Genomic DNA, 17,502 nt, shown 5'->3' with positions numbered 1-17,502 from the left:
TCGGAAAACACCCGCATGAGGCTGACATAACGTGCAGCTTCTGCCACAGTCAGGCCTGGATCGCCTGTGCTGTCGCTTCCTCATCGCTGTCGTTACGCGACACTTCGGCAGCAGAGGCAACTATAGCTTCGTCGGACATATCCGGAGAAGTCTAAACATCGCTATCGATGTCCCTGAAGTCGGTGAAAGAAATGCCTTGAGTAACACCGTGCCGCTCCAGCACTTCAGCGAGCAGTGTTTCGCAAGCTTGGTCGACGGTGTCAGAAGACTTGTCGACGGCATCGCTAGCATCCTGGGCGTCACTCGCACACACTGTGAAGCCAGCGCGCTTGAAGCAGTTCTGCACAGTCGCCGATTCAACATGGCGCCACGAGTATTCGAGCAGGTGAATTGCACCCAGCAGATCAATTGAACAAATCTTGCCACACTCAAAGGCCAAAAGAATTCTGCACAGCAGATTCTTTTTGTATAGCTGTTTCACAGCCCGAATGACACCTTGGTCCAAGAGTTGTGCACTCGCTGTCGTGTTAGAAGGCAGAAACACCCATTTTACAGCCGCAAGGTTATCAAGCGCAACATGCGCCGAGGCATTATCCAAGATAACATCTTTTCTGTGTTTTTGCCGCAGAACGGTGGTCAATGATGCGCATGTACTCTTCAAAAAATTTTGACGTCATCCACGCTTTCGTGTTGCTGCTGCGGTAGACAAATCCGGACGGCAGTCGGGCGCCTTTAAAACATCTCGGCTTGGCCGACTTCCCAATCACGAGAAGTGGAAGTTTTTCAGTTGCCGACATGTTTACACCGAACGCAACCGAAATCCGGTCCTTGGCATGCTTGCTGCCGGTGCACGTCTCACCTCTAAACGCAAGCGTTCTGTTTGGCAGCAGCTTGAAGAATTGCGGCGACTCATGTATATTGAAGATATCGTCGGGCGCGTAGTCGGGTCAGGATGTGCCTCAGCTGGCCATTTTGCCATTGTTCTGCCCCATCCACGTCACCAGCGGCACCTTCTCCTGAAACGACTCTTGCGTTTGTGTTTACGCCGTGCCTCACCTTAAACCTCGCCAGCCAGCCATTGCTGCATACAAAGTCATCGTGGTTCAGCTGCGAAGCGAAAACCAGGGCCTTCTTCACAAGTAGGGGTCCACTGACAGGCAAGTTCTTCGATCGCGCTGCTTTTAACCAGTTCACCAGCTTCTCCTCCACATCAGGAAAAGTCGAACCTCGTATACAACATCTTTTCACGGTCGCAGCAGCACTGCCGAACAACTTTTCCTTTGCATTCCAGATGCCACACACGGTAGTTAAAGGTAAATCCCTTTCGCGTGCCAGCGCCAACTGCATGCCACGTTCGATGGCACGAACGGTGTCCATTTTTTCCTGAATGCTAAGCACACGGTGTTTTTGTCCGAGCTTCGGTATGATGAGAGTCCTAGCTTGCACGACGTCACAACGCTTTCTCGTAGGAAATGAACACTCTCTGGCACGGCGCCGAAGTGATGTTGATATTGCTTCTCGGATGGGGAGATGGATGAATGCTTCACCCTTCCAAGCGCCCTCTGCATTTGCGCTTGGAGGTCGTTCGGATCTCTGAGGCTTGTTGTTCTGCCGGGCCGCCCAACGGGGACGATGTACCGCCGTGATTGCGCGGGGAAAAGTGAAAACACTACTTTTTAATCGATATGTACGCGACAAGCTGTTACGGTTTATGCGGATACAAAATGCATTATGTTCAATGGCCTCTGAGTCGGGGATTTCACTTTACTACTTTTAAAACGGAACTACTGTTAAAGCGGGTATGGCTTAACGAGGTTTTACTGTATTGTAGCTTGAAAAACACTGTTCTTTTTGACTTCCGTGAAATTTTTCACCACCTTGGCTGGTAAACCAATTTTTTTTAGAGCACTTCTACGTGGTTTATATGGATATTTCGGAATCAGATAGAAAAAGAATTACAGCCGCCGACCGATTTTCTGGACTCCAAAAATTCGGACATGCCCGATTATTCGGTCAGCTTCGCGGCACCGCCATTCTCCCCATAGACCATAATGTATAACAACTGCCGAAAGTTCGGACACGTTGCAACCTCTCGTCTGATTTTTCGGACACTCCTTGAGCCAACTCGATTGAGAGCATCATGCGCCGACTATGACCGGCGCATAGTTAGACTTGCTGAACGCCATTTTTTTTTTAACAGAGCCTCCTTGCTGCCCCACTAAGTGGCGCTACTAGAAATCCCCACTCATCATCGTTTCTGCCTGGTTTGATAGAGTGGCTCTACAGCAGTTCCGGTTTCAGCTTAGCAAGCCGTGTCAAGACAATCCAGCAGCTGATTTGTTTCTTCGCGCACGACGCTGCGAGCAGGCTACGCTTTTTGTTTGTGCGACTGGTGTCGGCACGGTGGTGTTTGCTTTGTGTGCTGTGTCGAGGTTTCGGTGATCCAACGCGGCGTACGGAAACATCGCGTCAAGTGTCTAATAGCGCCGACAGTGCCCGCGCAGACTGCGCTGGAGAATGCCGGCAAGCGGGTGCCGGGAGGCCTAAGATTTGTCGCCTTCCAATGTGCTCCCTACTGACGCGGAAAACATTCTGCCGAGACCTGCGCAGTGGTTGCATTGCGATTCCGGACACCGTCTCATTTGACAGTTTCACAGTTGCCGACACTGCTGTACTGACATGCGCAGAACTCGACGACGGCGAAATCATTCGTCAGGTTTCTGCTGCACCGCCGGACGATGACTCCCAAGTCTGAAGATGATGCACCATGTGCTACGCTGCCATCGCATGCGGAGCGTGCACAAACAGTGACTGTGCTTTCAACCGCCTATAGTGACCATACGACCCTCTCAGAGATTCAGGCTTATCTGATTGCGCGTAAACAGAACAGCGTGCAACGGTGCATTCACGATTTCTTCAAGCCTACTGCCAAGCCCGAATAAGCGCGTGGAAATAAAGGATTTCATTTTTTTTTTTTCTTAATCTCCTTTCGGACACCTGTTTATTTGACATTTCCGCAGCCCCCGTGAGGTCTGAATAAACGGTCGGCGACTGTGTAGAAACGGAAAATGTGATTTTAAAAAAATCTTTTTTTTTTTTTTTTTTGCCATTTTTCGCGATGCAAAACTCGCGTCCCCTCTTAAGTTCCCGCACCTGGGGGCTGTTACGTCTTGGATTTTCATGGCATCTTCTAGGACCTACTAATTATATATAGCGGTACGGATTGACTACATTGTGTTCTAAAGGAACCACATATTAAACATGGCAAGTTTTGGGAACCTTTATTCAGCCAACGCGGCCCAAATGCGAAAACATACTTTGGAATCCCCGACGTCACGCTGACGTACCGGCGCTGGGGTTTTGGCACGAAATTGTAGTACTGACGCTTGGACCTTCATTTTCTCAACTAATAGCCAAACTATTTTTTTGAAATGACTGCCTGCAGGATTCTCAAACAATGCTTCATTATTCTAAACTGATTTATCGTTTCGCTTTAGTGTCCCTTTAGGGGAGAGGCTATTTATTTATTTATTCATTTAGGAATACTGCAGGCCTTAGAAGGGCTAGGCAGGAGGGGAAAGGTACATACAAAAAGAAAACACAATAGATTGACGAAGGAGTAAAAAAAAAAAAAAGCTCCGGAAAAATGTAATAGAAAGTACAACTACATAATGAGTAGAGCACCTCTAAATAATGCATAGAGAGTGGCAGATACAAATTGAAACGCTGTTTCACAAGCACAATTTCAAAGCACAGGAAATGTAATAGAAAAAAAAAGGAGGAGTGCATAATTCAAAATTACTACAACGCGCAAATCAATAAATATTGCACAATGATACAAATTGAAACGAGATTTCGTAAGAACAAGCACTAATATTAGATAGTAATAGACGCTATTGAGTCAGTGCTGAGAAGTTTGTTATAGGGTAGGCTGTTCCATTCCGTTACTGTTCGAGGGGAAAAGGAAGACATAAAGACATTAGTTCTACCATTATAAGGCGTTAATGATGCAGCGTGGTGATGTCTAGTTCGGCGGGCAGTAAGGGGTGTTATGTAAGGTTCGGGAGAAAGAGATAGTTTATTGTTACTCAGCAAGAAGAGAAATTTAAGACTGTGAGTGTGAGTGAGTGAAAAACTTTATCAGCTCTAGATTCGCTGGTCTTCTGCGGTCTTCAGATGGAATCGTCCATCTTCTAGCACAACGGTCGGTTGCCCTTAGTCCAGGGCTCCGCTGGATGCTGCTGCCAGTTGTGCTCGCCGAATCAGACCTTCTTGGTCGACCTGGCGATCGCTGGAGAGCACTTCCTCCCATTGCTCCGCACTCGGGTTTGGTATAACGGGTACCACGTCTATCTTCTGGCATGCCCACGTTATGTGATACAGCGTGGGTGTTTCGTGGCACCAGGGGCATTTGTCATTGTATTGTGTGGGATAAATTTTGCTGAGTACGTTTAGGTTCGGGTACAAGCCCGTTTGTAGCTGCCTCCACGCGACAGAGTCCTCTCTGCTAAGGGAGTTGTGCGGTGGTGGATACCGCTTTCTGCAGCCCTTGTAGTAATTTAGTATCGCCGAATAGTCTTGGGGTAGAGGTTCGGTCTCCTCGAGGTCGCCTATGTTGAATGCTCGGTAATAAGTGTACCCTCGAGCTATCCTGTCCGCCTCTTGGTTACCTGCCACTCTCGTGTGTCCCGGCATCCATACTATCGTATGCCTAATTAGTTCTTCTTTTGTTTGTCGTTCTGTTATGGGGTCTCCGGAGCGGAGTATGCCCTATTCTGCCGCGTAGGTAGTTGCGGCACGCTGTTTGCGAGTCTGTAAGGATTGTTAGAGACCGTTTAGACCGATATCCCTCCGCTGCCGCTAGAGCGACGGCCGCTTCTTCAGCCTCGACTATCGTACAGCCTTGTAGTGATGCGCTGGTGATCTCTCGTAGGTTCGAATCAATCACCGTTGCTACCACGTTGCTGTTGCTCTGCCCCGCTGCTCTGGCGTACGTGGCTGCGTCCACGTATACTGTCGTTTCTTGGGGTGCTAGTGTCTTTTGTAGGTATTCAGCCCTCGCTTCTCTGCGTGCTTTGTGTAGGTTGGGATCCATGTTCCGGGGTATGGGTGCTACTTTTAGTGTGTTGCGATACTCGTCCGGAATTGTTTCGGTCCTCTGTATCTCTTGAAGTTGATCGGCGCAGCCTAGTTTCTTCAGGAGCTCCCTGCCAGATGGGAAGCCTGTGAATTTTTCTTCTTAGTTGCAAAGACTGAATATTGTGTTCAGCCATTAACTGAGTTGGAGAATCACTTGAGCGATATTTAGAGAAGATGAACCTTACTGCTTTACGTTGTATCATTTCTAGCGCATCGATGTTAGCTTTAGTATAGGGATCCCATACAATAGCTGCATACTCGAGCTTAGGACGGACAAGAGAGGTGTAGGCGATAAGACGGGTTTCAGAAGGAGCGTGTTTTAATTTATGCCTGAGGTAGCAAAGCTTCTTAAAAGCAGAGTCGCAAAGATGGGAGATGTGCGAGTTCCAACTAAGGTTACTGGTTATTGTAACACCGAGGTATTTATATTCATTCACCTCCGTAAGAGTTTTGGATGCTAGGCTATAGGTAAATGACAATTTATTAATTTTTCTAGTGATCTTCATAAATACTGTTTTATCAATGTTAAGCTGCATATCCCAGCGCGCACACCAAGCTAGTATGTCTTGAAGGTTAGAGTTTAGAATAACTTGATCTTGTCGGCAAGTGATCTCATTAAAGAGGAGGCAGTCATCAGCAAACAGTTTTATTTGTACGGGTTGAGTAACAGTGTCTACAATGTCATTAATATATATGTTAAATAATAATGGTCCAAGAACACTACCCTGAGGAACACCAGAAGTGACAGGAAGGGTGCTGGAAGAGTAATTATCAACTACTGCGAATTGCATACTGTTAGAAATATAAGCGCGAATCCGATTTACGAGATGTGAAGGAATGTTGAAATGTTCAAGTTTTTCTATTAACTTCGCGTGCGATACAAGATCAAATTCTTTCCTGAAGTCCAAGAATATGATGTCAGTTTGCCCTGATTTGTCGATAGTGCTAGCGAGACTGTGAACTTACAGTGGTTAATTGGGTTACACTGGAGAGGCCCTTTCGAAACCCATGTTGCATAGGAGATAGAATGGCTCTATCGTCGAGAAATTTATTGATTTCAGAAGCAATAATATGTTCTAAAAGTTTGCAACAAGATGAGGTTAGTGAAATGGGACAATATTTTGCCACTAGTGATGGATCGCCCGTTTCTAGTATCGGAACAATACGAGCAGAAAGCCAGTCGTTAGGAAGCACCGCCGATGAAAGGGATGCACGAAAGATGATTACGAGAAAGCGAGATAGCATTTCAGCGTACCTGTGAAGAAACACGTTTGGTAGGTTATCAGGCCCAGGAGATGATCTTGTTTTAATATTCAGAAGCATAGAAAAGACGCCAGACAAAGAAATAAACCTAAAATCATTGTTGTGTGCTACGCCATTCACACGCGGGGAAACGGGCGAGTTCGAAAAGACACTGTTAAAATAAGCATTGAAGTGAACAGCGATATCTTGTTTAGCGACGACAGGATTTCCCTCATTTATTTATTTATTTATTTATTTATTTATTTATTTATACAAGTACCTGCAGCACCACAAGGGCATTATTGCAGGGGGGGACAAATTGAAGAAAAGTGAACATGTGACAAAAACTTGATACAGCAGAGCACAGGTGGTAAGAGTAACAAAATACGTAACATAGATGAGTCATCTCGACGGAAAAACGGTCTTGTGAAATGCGGTGCAAATTTGCAAGACAGAAATGGAAAGGGTACACTATCGCATGAAGTGCAATGCCAGCCAAATGATATAAAGAAAACGGGATAATATACTACGACAGACTGCGTGACAATAAAGACAGAAACTCTGAACACGTTTTACATTCACCAATGCTCCTGGGAAGCCTATTCCAGTGTGCGGAAACATGCGGGGAAAATGAATTACGGTAGACATCAGTACGACAGCGCATTTCAAGGACTTTCAGCTCGTGATCACATCGTTTAGAGATGAAGTGGGGAGGGAAAATGTACAAGTTCTTGTTTATTCCTGTGAGATCAAAGTAGATTCGGAAAAAAAGTTCTAATTTTGCAGTTAATCGGCGGTGTGCTAGTGATTTCCAACCAAGGTCCTCTTTAAGCAATGTAATACTGCTACGGAAATTATAATTACCAGAAACAATGCATAATATGGTCAACTGATTTACTTTTTTTTACTAAGATAACCCCAAAACTTGGAAGGAGCAGTTCTGATGAAGTTAGGAAGGGTGAACTGGTAATAGCGAAGTTTAGCAACACTGATAGCCTCATTTAATTTTGCTTGGTAGGGTTCTACTATGTCACGAGAAAGACCCTGTTGTCTTAGTCGTTTGACCTTTCTCTTTATGTGCACTATGTCATGCGTCATCCAGGGAGTAGCTCTATATGTTCTCTTGGTTTTATTTGGAATAAAGTTGTCAATACAGTGCATACAAATATTCTTAAATTCATCCCAAAGTTGAACGGTGTCATGTCCCCCAAAACTGCTAAGACGAAAGTCAAGATAATCCAGTATGCTCTCATCCCTGGCACGTGAAAAATCTTTTACAGTAATAGTTTTACAATGAGTAGATCTGAGAGGATCAAGGTAGCAAGAAAAAGCCACAAGTTCATGATCAGAAATGCCATGTTCAACAGAGACAGAATAATTATCTAAAGTCCGGCTAATAAACACAAGGTCAAGTATTGAGGCAGAAGTAGTGTTAATCCGAGCGTGGTACTCCTTGAAACACGGGTCTATGCACAGTGCGTTATCGCAGTCTGCACACCTAAAATGCGTGTCTGTTCTCTTGGAGCGAGGAGTTGTGTTGGCGCACACATGACATCTCTGCGTGCGGCTGCCTTGGGCAGAGGTCTGATGCACCCTCTCGCATAAGCGCGTTGCCGCAGAGAGCGAGAATACCTCGGGAGCGGTGGTGATAAACAAGCTAAGAGCAGTGCCAATCAAGATAGAAATCAACTTCCGCCGCCCCTGCGAGGGCGTGCCGGCAAAGAAAATGACGTTTCGCGCGCCTCCGTTGCGATCACGCGGCGAAACCGAAACCGCCAAAGGGGCGTTGCCGCAGTGTGAGCGACGCGCTGAAGCTAGCAATCAGTTCTGTTTATCTCCCCAAGAAGGTAGCACAAATTTCAAACGCTTCTTGCAAGTGCTAAGAGGTGGCAGCACCTCTCAGTGAGCACGCATTGTCATTATGGCGCGAAATTTCAAATGGAGGGTCGGAACCGTACCCGTACGGCAATAACCTTGCAGGACAGAAAACCGCCGCCGTACATGTACGGCGAAAACCTTCAAAGGGTTAATTTAGGTTGATGTATTTTACTGTAAAAAGTAGCATAAAATATTTCTGGAGGTCGTGCAGTAGGTTATTCTTGCGCATATAAAAATTCAGTCGTTTGTTTGCTCTTCCGTTCGACAATCGGTAGTATTTGAGTGATGTACATCCAGTTCCAGCTTCGCGCTAGTCACTTGTAGCACTTCCGGGTGACGAGAGACAAATTCTAGATTTCAAGAACCGAGTGATATGTTCAAGTGGTGGCCCATTTCATCGCTGTCGCGCACAAAATCATTCTCATGGGGTTTGTTAGCCTTTAAGCACCGTAGCCTTAGTCTGAGTAGCGCTGATATGAGCGACCACATGCCACCGAAAACGGCGAACAGAAGCACATTAAAGAACCCCAGGTGGTCCAAATTTCCGGAGTCTCCCCCACTATGGCATTTCTCATAATCAAATTGGAGTTTAGGCAAGTAAAATCCCATAATTTATTTTTTTTTAACAGCGAGCAGGAGACCGTAGTATGGAAGTGTTACGCTGTCTACTTGTTAATCTTTGTATTTAGTTCATACACGCAATCCTTTAAGGATCAGTGCAGTAAATATGCGGCACCACAAACGAGTCCCGAATGGTCAACGCCGTTAATTTACGACACCGTTTGTGTACTTGATAAATATTCCAATTTTCAGCTCTTCATTGCCCAAGTGCTGCCACTCTGTGTGGATGTCTCAGTCAGTACTTGGTTTTCATTCCACGCCTTTACGCTGGCATTTCAGCATGTGTGAGGGAATGTGGCAACGAGTGTTGGTTTTGTCTTGCAGGCTGTTTTCATTCGAGACGTTCCTATAAACTTATTCCTATTTGGTTTCTAACCTCTCAGAGGCTCACCACTAGATACTCCCCTCGTTGGTTGCTCACAGGGGTAAGAGTACATCTGTTCAAAGGTGGGCACTAGTATATACAAGTGATGCTTTCTTGCTTGCATTTCTTTTCACAAGACTTTGCTCACAAGAACTGATCGTTGGCAACAGAATGAAAGATTACTCCAGGTCTCCGACTTGGTTTTTCTGATGTGCGCATAACCATATAGTTTTCGTGCGTGCGCTCATATACACGGTTCAATTACGCTATGGGCATTCATGCCGGCTGTTCTGCTGCAAGTGAGCTGAGCGGCAATTCCTCCAATGCGGACTGCTGGCCTACTACCCCAGTACCTAACCAGAAAATCTCCTTAATATATCTATTTCATTGTGTCTACTTAGTATAAATATTTATGGAAGCCCATCGGTATTTGTGAATAAACAATGGATGTTTACCTTCAGAAAATATTTTGTCACTTTATGGTCACTTCGTAAAATTGTGGTAAATTTTAAAAAATAGGTCAGTCTGAAATTTTAAATTTGCAATAAAAAAATTCAGCCCTGGGAGGTTGCGGTCGCATGCGGCAGAAAGTGATCTACTCTCGGGTTGTGTAGACATAAATTAGGACTTTGCATGTATGTTCTTTCTCACGGAGACGCTGTTAGCAGCTGAATGACACGGTTGTTCATGTTGTATCAGAGGGGCCTCTGCTTGCTGTCCATTTGGAATGCCAGGCAGGCAGTGCAGCTTGGAAACCAAAAAATGAGTCAGTGTAATGATGCATATAAATACACATGTATGTAGTCATATTAGGGAAGTGCTGGCAGGTGCGACTGGCAGCCTTTGAAAATAGCAGTGCACAGTGTCATCGCTTTTAGCTTTTTGTGTATTCACTCTACGAAATGAATGGTTCATTTCAAATCTGGATGGTCAAAGCTGAAATACACAAGCAGTTTTCTTCATCCTAATGGATTAATTTCCTTCAGGCCTGCCGGTAGTAGAAGCACAAACTTGGCATCTGTTATTGCATTCAGCCTAACCTCAGCTGAATGCGATTGACATTAGCTCAAACTGTGTGTGCGGATGGTGAGAGTGGAAGCTCATGCAGCCAACAACACAACACCACTTGCCACCTACCTCTTGCCCGTCCAACCAGAACGTAACTTTTCGAAACAGCAAATTCTCGCACCAAACACTAGCTCACTTCTTGGCCCTGTCATCCGCCATTCATTCCCTCCCTGCTCTGATATGCCCCCCTTTATATCATAACACATTATGGTCAAAAGCGAAGAAGTAGGCAAAGCAGAGGTAGTTCAAGGGAATTAACGAAATTAATATGTAAAATATCTGCAACTGTCAAGCCTGATGTTTAAGGAAGTGACGTAAGTGTACAGAAAAACGAAATTGGCAAATTTCATAGAGATTCATTGACTTCAAAAAATTACTGGGTGCCGTTTAAATTTCACAGAACAGTTTACTTAAAGGGACTGTAAAGAGAAACACTAAATCAGTTTAGTTTTCTGATAAATTTTCTTGAACTTCACTTTCTAAAAGTTCCTAAATTTCTTGGGGGATCATTTGGAATGCAGTGGAGTTAATTTGTAGGTATAAAATTAGGCCTAAGCAGATAGTGTTAGGTTACGGACTGGATTCCAAGGGAAGGGAAGTGAAGCAGGGGGCGGCAGAAAGTTAGGTGGGCAGATGAGATTAAGAAGTTTGCAGGGACAACATGGCCACAATTAGTACATGACTGGGGTAGTTGAAGAAGTATGGGAGAGGCCTTTGCCCTGCAGTGGGCGTAACCAGGCTGATGATGATGAGACTCAAAATCCATGATGTCATGGCAAGTTAGTGCGGGAATTTGAAGGTGGTGTCAGCGCCTGTTTTTTGTATTTGTCTTTACTGGCTTATCAAGCACCTTCTCAGGGTAAGAGATGTTTTTTTTTTTGCATTCTAGAAGGGCTATCTAAAAACACAGCTCATCATTTTTCTCTTTAGTGTCCCTTTGAACTCCCTAAATATCATTTTTGACTTGGCTCTTGCACCATAAGAACACAATACAGTCAAACCTAGTTAATACGTAGTTAACTGGGAACGACGTTTAGGCATGCACTAAATTATATACGAATTAACTGCCAATGTGAATTTAGAAGCTACTTATCGGCCAAAAAAGAACTATGTCACAATTCTCTCAAACACACACACACTCAGACAGGCTTTATTTATGGGTAGGCAAAAAAAAAACTGCGAACTTCACTTGCCGCCGTGGTAGCCTTGCTGCAACACCTTCAAACTGGGTAAGGCCACGAGCGAGTTTGTCCACGAGGCCCCGCTTCTCTGCGAAAGCTTGCATGACACTCAAATCACGTGCCACGTCAGATACTGAAGGCCTGTCGTTCACTTCTACATCGTCGTTATCGTCATCACTTTCGCTTGAAGATGGGTGAAGTGTGACGGTGGCAGCACTGTTGCTATCCAAGAATTCTGCAGGTGTAGCAACGTCGACATCTCAATAACATAAACACGGCACGCCGCAGCAAAGATCTTTGAACCCCATGACAACACGACCGCAAACACACCGACGGAATTAAGAAAAAAAAGTTAAGTTAACGTGGGAACTTCTCGGGGAATCGTCCAAGTATGCATAAGCGTTGTGCCACTTGCTCATCCCCACGCAACCCGATGTCGTTATCAATGTTATGAAACTCGATCCAGCCAGTACAAACAAATGACAGCGCTGCGGCAACACGAACTGACGCAGACGGCAGCGCAAGGTGGATTGATAACGTAGCCAAAGTACTGCTGCACCCACTCCGCTGATGTTCAGATCATTATAAGCCATTATTGCTCATTAGCGCCTTATCCATCCACGTCGAATCATTGTGAACTGTGGTCAAACGAACGTACACTGGCGGCTGCGCGGACCATATCTTGAAAACAATCTGCGATGTGGACAGACTGCCGACTGCTAATAGCTCCGCGCGCTGAAGAGCGATGCGCAGGCCCACATATTGAAAGTGACCTGCAAAAAGGGGGCAGGGTGCGGCTTGTGCCGAGAGCTTCGTGAGCGCTGTGTTCTCACCGCCTTGTTAGCGTTGAAGTGACAGGCAGCATGAAGGTGCAGTCGCTCACTGCTGCAGGCTTCATCTTGAAAGTGATCATCTTACAGGACGGACGGAGGGAGGAATATTTTTCTTGTTGGGTAAGCATAGAAATGCCTATGCACTTGTAAATGTGCTTTTGTGCAGTTACTACTTAAATTGGATTGGGTTCGGCGGTGACAGCGAATTCGCACCCCTACCAGCAGCTTCTTCGCACTACAGGAAGCCAATCTCGAAGGCCATGCTTTTGAGCGCTGCAGTCTGCAACAGCTGTATGAACAAGGAAAATGTCATGGTGGCCATGTTTTAATGTCGCTATTGCTGGCGGCTGTCGTTTCGGTTTTGCAACTCGAGAATCGAATGTCTGTGCACATGAGAGTTTGCTGATTTTGTGCTTGTGCATGTAGAACAAGAAATAATACGCACTAACTGTTGGGTTGGCACTGAGCGACTATGGCTTAAGCGGCCAGCAGGGTGTCTACCAACCGGGAAACCCGGGAATTCTCAGGGAATATGAACAGTCTGGAAAAACTGAGGGAATTTGTGCTTCTATCAGGGAAAATTAGCTGCAACTTTATTGAAAGGGAACAAAAGTCGTGTTAATGCTGGCTCCAGTAACAGAGGAATCGCAACGAATCGTCATTGACGCCGTGTCATCGGCACGATGTATTGCCAGAGTAGTTAACGACCGATTTTCTAGACGCTCGATTTTTCGGACATGCCCAATAATTTGCATGGCTTTGCGGCACCACCACGTACTCCATATAGTCAATGTATATTGCCCTGACTGCAGGTCTGAAATGGCATTAATCAAAACCGCCACCGCCGCTATTTTGATTATCTCGCTGCCTCGAACCGGCACTCTCGCACGCAGATTCTCTGGCAGCCGTAACCACCACCGCGGCAACGTTAGGCCTAGCTGCTTCTATGTTCGCTATTAAGCTTCTTGCCGTGCGGTGCCGTGTTTTTCATTTAAATAATTTGCCTTTATCACCAATGGCACCGACTCCGCCTTTGTAATCCTCGCGATTGGCTTTGAAGCTCACAGAGCACAGCGCATTGCGTAATGCCAGTCTCCGAAAGTTAGCTTCGCCTCAGTACATTAGTGTTAGGCGGCGAAGCATAACAAGCGTGGTAAGGGGGCAATTGTCACGGGACACAGTATGTATTCCTTAATTACACATGCATGCACCCCATCTCATGTCACAGTACAAGCACTGATATGCCTAAAACGTGTACTGGCAGGCCTTCAGAGCTTTTTCAGACGTGCCTGTGGTAGTTTTAGCCCTTAAAGGCAGTTGAAGACATGCATTAATTTTTTTCAGACTGCCCGATCTTTTTTTGTTTTTGCGGCCCCTAGGAAGTCTGAAAAATCAAATGTTGACTGTACAACTGACTAAGAGGATGCTTCAGATGATCCATGTGGTGAAAGCGTGGTAGAAGGTGGATGAGAACAGAAAGGACCGACGCACTGAGCAATTAACGGGAAAGGAAGGGTGCCGCTGCCTTTTTGAAGGAGCTTGAGCTCAAGAAAACAAAGCGTTGGCTGACGCTGAGATACAGGTGTCCCTCACCCAAACCAAAATAAATTGTTTTAAGCAGTGAAACCCAACACTGAGATGTTGTGTACGGGCTGAGAGTATGTCAGGACAGTTGAGGTTGACTTCCCAGCTGCTGAGAGAGAACCTTTGTTGTGACAAAGTTCAGGGCCTCATGCAGATGAGCTTGCTATCAGTTGATAGAAATATCTCATATTAAAAAATATTTACTTATGCATGCATCTCCTTTTCATTCGTACAGTCAACGACCGATTTTTCGGACCCTCTAGGGAACGTAAGAACGTCCGAAAATTCAGGCAGTCCGAAAAAATGAATGCACGCAAAAAAAAAACGCACTTTTTCTTTTTTTATCGGATCTTGAGGTAAAGGGCGAAGTACCACGCTTCCGAAACCCTGCCAAAGCATCAGTGAAGTGGCTATAAAAACAGGCGTTCAAAAACTCTGTATGCAGCCGACTGCCGGTTTATTATGTACATGTGCATTGTCGGGCGGCCGGTGTTATTGCTGCATTGGCTTAAAGAACTTGTTGATTGTTGTTTGGACGGCGTTCCAGTTGCATGCGATCATATTCGCCTCGATCTGAGCAAGGGTCACGTCAGCACTGTACACCGATGAACGAGTCAACAGTGCACGCGTCAACTCGGCGCTTGTAGTCGGCGCAGGCACTGGCTCCTCATTTTCAACATCGGAGTCTTCTGAATCCCTCACAACCTGACGGACTATTTCCTCGTCAGTCAGTTATGCGCAGAAGTCGAGCTCGTTGTCAGCGTCAACAAACTGTTCGAAAGTTATTTCCGTGGGTATGGAAACCCCAGCAGAGCGGAGCTCGTTGATCACGTTGTCCATTGACGCCGAACTCCTTGCTCACGCCAGCTTGGGATCGGCCGCTCACGACTTGCTTAATAATGGCAGCTTCTCCATCGTTAACTGACGGTACTGCTTTCTGCGCTGCGATGCCATCGGCGAGGACGACGAAGACGGAGTGGGGGCCATCGAAGGCAAGCGAAATCCTCAAGTTGCGAACAGTGGAGCTCGCTGACGAGCGTCGAAGCACCTAGGCCTAGCGTCGCAGAGCACACTTGAACAGCACAACCACACACCACACTAGCCAAAACGCGGCCGGCGTAAACAAAGGAAATGGCGCCGCTTCGGAAACTCTGCCGGAGGCGGAAGTGCGCCGATAAACATAGCCAGCGTGGCCAGACCGAATCGGTGTGTGACGGCTAGATTCGGCTAGTTGTGGTTCAAAGCGGTGATATGCTTCGGCTGCAAGTCGATTTCCTTCGCAAGGGCGCTGCGCGAGGAGCCAAAGGAGCTTCCGTTGCGTCAAAAAGTCCGGAAAATTGGACAGCGGGGGGTTCGAGTGTCCGAAACTTCAGATGTCCTTATACATTGATTCTATGGGGCTCGTGGCGGTGCCCCGAAGACGTCCGAAATATCAGGCATGTCCGAAAATTTGGGCGTCCGAAAATCCATCGTTGACTGTATTTGAAAATGTTCGACTCAATTTGGAATGGGCTTTACCATTTCTTTCGCTGTGCATTTTACTAGCACCTTCCTTCTGTTTTCTTTTTAAATAAAATAGATATTACTCCTTACTATTTAAACTGGATTAAGTCTTTTTTTTTTTTTCAGCATGCTTACTAGAGAGTGACAGCATCGGGCAACGTGGTGTCAGCCTGTCTTGACATAAAACAATGTTCTGGCTCATTCAGGGAATTTTGCAAAGGTGCTCAGGGAAAACCTGGAAAACTCAGGGAATTAGGAAATGTCAACTTGGTAGACACACTGGGTCAGCCAATACATGGGGTTGGGTGGGGAAATCTTCGAAACTACATTGATACTGCAATGACACATTAAGCGGGTACATATTAACGAGGTTTGGCTGTAATTGCTCGAGCCATTTTTTGCTAGTTCATTTTTTTTGCATTAGTCCACAGTGTTGATGCAAGCCAGAAGTGAAGCAAACCCAGTTTCGTTATGAGCTCTCTGGGAGAAATTCCTACTATTTGTGGTGGTTTCTTGCATGATTACAAAGACAGCGCCGAATAAAACAACACACGAAGAAGGGAGACACGAGACAAGCACGTAGGCGCACTAACAACTGAGTGTTTTATTTCTTGACATAGTAATATATAGCTGCTGTCAAGGATCAAAACAACAAGAATAAATAGGGCAGTCATCTGCATCGCACAAGAAAGCCAAGATACAGAATAACTTCCAAGTGTCGCTCTCAAGATACGCCAGTTCCTTTGTCGAAAGAGAAACTGAGGCTTCACTGATACAGTCAACACCACGCTTCTTGATCTCAAGCGCTTCCAATATCTCCCTTGTCAGTTATTTTATTCGGTGCCGTCTTTGTAATTATGCTTAACCAACTAGCCCACCAGCACATGCTCAGTGGTTGTTGCATGAGTCTTTTTCACATACTTACCGTTTTTTCTTTTTTTCTTATGGGTAATAAAAGCATTGTTACATCTTTTTTCTTCAAGCTGTCAAATAGTATGCTTGAGAAGTGCCCTGTAATTGTTTGAAAGTCCTTGAATTTTTGCCAAGAGAAACTGCCATAAACAGCCATGAGTCTGGCATCAATGCTGTATCCATAACCTTGTGCAGGTACCTGAAGTACCTTACCAAGAAGTACCTCAAGAAGAACAACCTCCGGGACTGGCTCAGGGTTGTGGCCACCACAAAGGACGCCTTTGAGCTGCGATACTTCCAGATCAACAACGAGGAAGAGGAAGACGATGAGGACAACGACTAAGTTAAATAAAAGTTGCCCTTACCGTCTGGTGGCCATCCAGACCAGGCAGGCAAATTGTCTTCTCCTGTTGATTAGTTGGGGGAGAAATTCTGCCTCGTGTTCTCTTTAATCGTTTCTGTAGCCCACTGTAGCATCAACTTATTATTTTTGAAAATATCAGCCTACAAACCCTTGACATCCACATCTGCATGCAATGCTAAAAGAATCTGAGGCATTATTTTGTCAAAGTTTTACGTTCTTGTCAGTTTTTTCCCACTGCTGTGTCTGCTTTCAGTAGTTGGTAATGTTGGCAGCAAGCTTGCACTGTTGAGTGTCAGAAGAAAACTTCACACAATGTACAGGCAATGACAAAAGGTGCAATTGTTTGTGAGGTGAAATTTTACCTGGCAGCAGTTGAAAGTTTAACAGGGTTTGCTCTGGTCACACATTTCGTCAATGCTGATGCGTTTGCCATTAAGCCATGACTTGTGCGTCAGTAATATAATACAGATACCATGCAGAATACTTCGCTGTAACAGCAGTTTAGAGTTGCACGTGTTTCGATGCACTGTCGCATCCTTCCCCATACCATTATTGTCTTTGTTGAGTATTATTTGTAGGGGTGTTTGCGCAGATCGTGGCAGTAGATTTGCAACAAAGTTAGGAGAGTTGCCTTCCCAGTCAATGTTCAAAGCCACAGGGGCTAATGTCTGCGGAATTCTTGTACTTCCTTTGAAGTTCCTTTGAAGTTGTGCGAAATCTAGAACTTCATGTGTGAAGAGAAAGTGCTGCCAAGCTTGAACAGACTAGCGGTTCACGAGCCACTGCCCCTGGTTGGTACTCAGTCTAGTGGGT

The 17,502-nt window shown here is 45.6% G+C and overlaps 1 protein-coding gene across 1 annotated transcript in view; it reads left to right on the top strand.

The window, feature by feature from the left end:
- LOC142576749 (large ribosomal subunit protein eL22-like) overlaps positions 1–16,722 on the top strand; it is a 39,916-nt gene extending 23,194 nt beyond the window's left edge. Inside the window, exon 4 of the mRNA XM_075687028.1 lies at positions 16,521–16,722. Within this exon, the coding sequence (XP_075543143.1) occupies positions 16,521–16,668 (148 nt within the window). The 3' untranslated portion in view covers positions 16,669–16,722. The remainder of the gene's footprint in view (positions 1–16,520) is intronic.
- Positions 16,723–17,502: the final 780 nt, after the last annotated feature.

Source organism: Dermacentor variabilis, chromosome 3 (assembly GCF_050947875.1).
Source record: "Dermacentor variabilis isolate Ectoservices chromosome 3, ASM5094787v1, whole genome shotgun sequence".
Taxonomy (NCBI): domain Eukaryota; kingdom Metazoa; phylum Arthropoda; class Arachnida; order Ixodida; family Ixodidae; genus Dermacentor; species Dermacentor variabilis.
The sequence above is the reverse complement of the archived record's forward strand: the minus strand, read 5'-3'. Positions and strand labels throughout refer to the sequence as shown.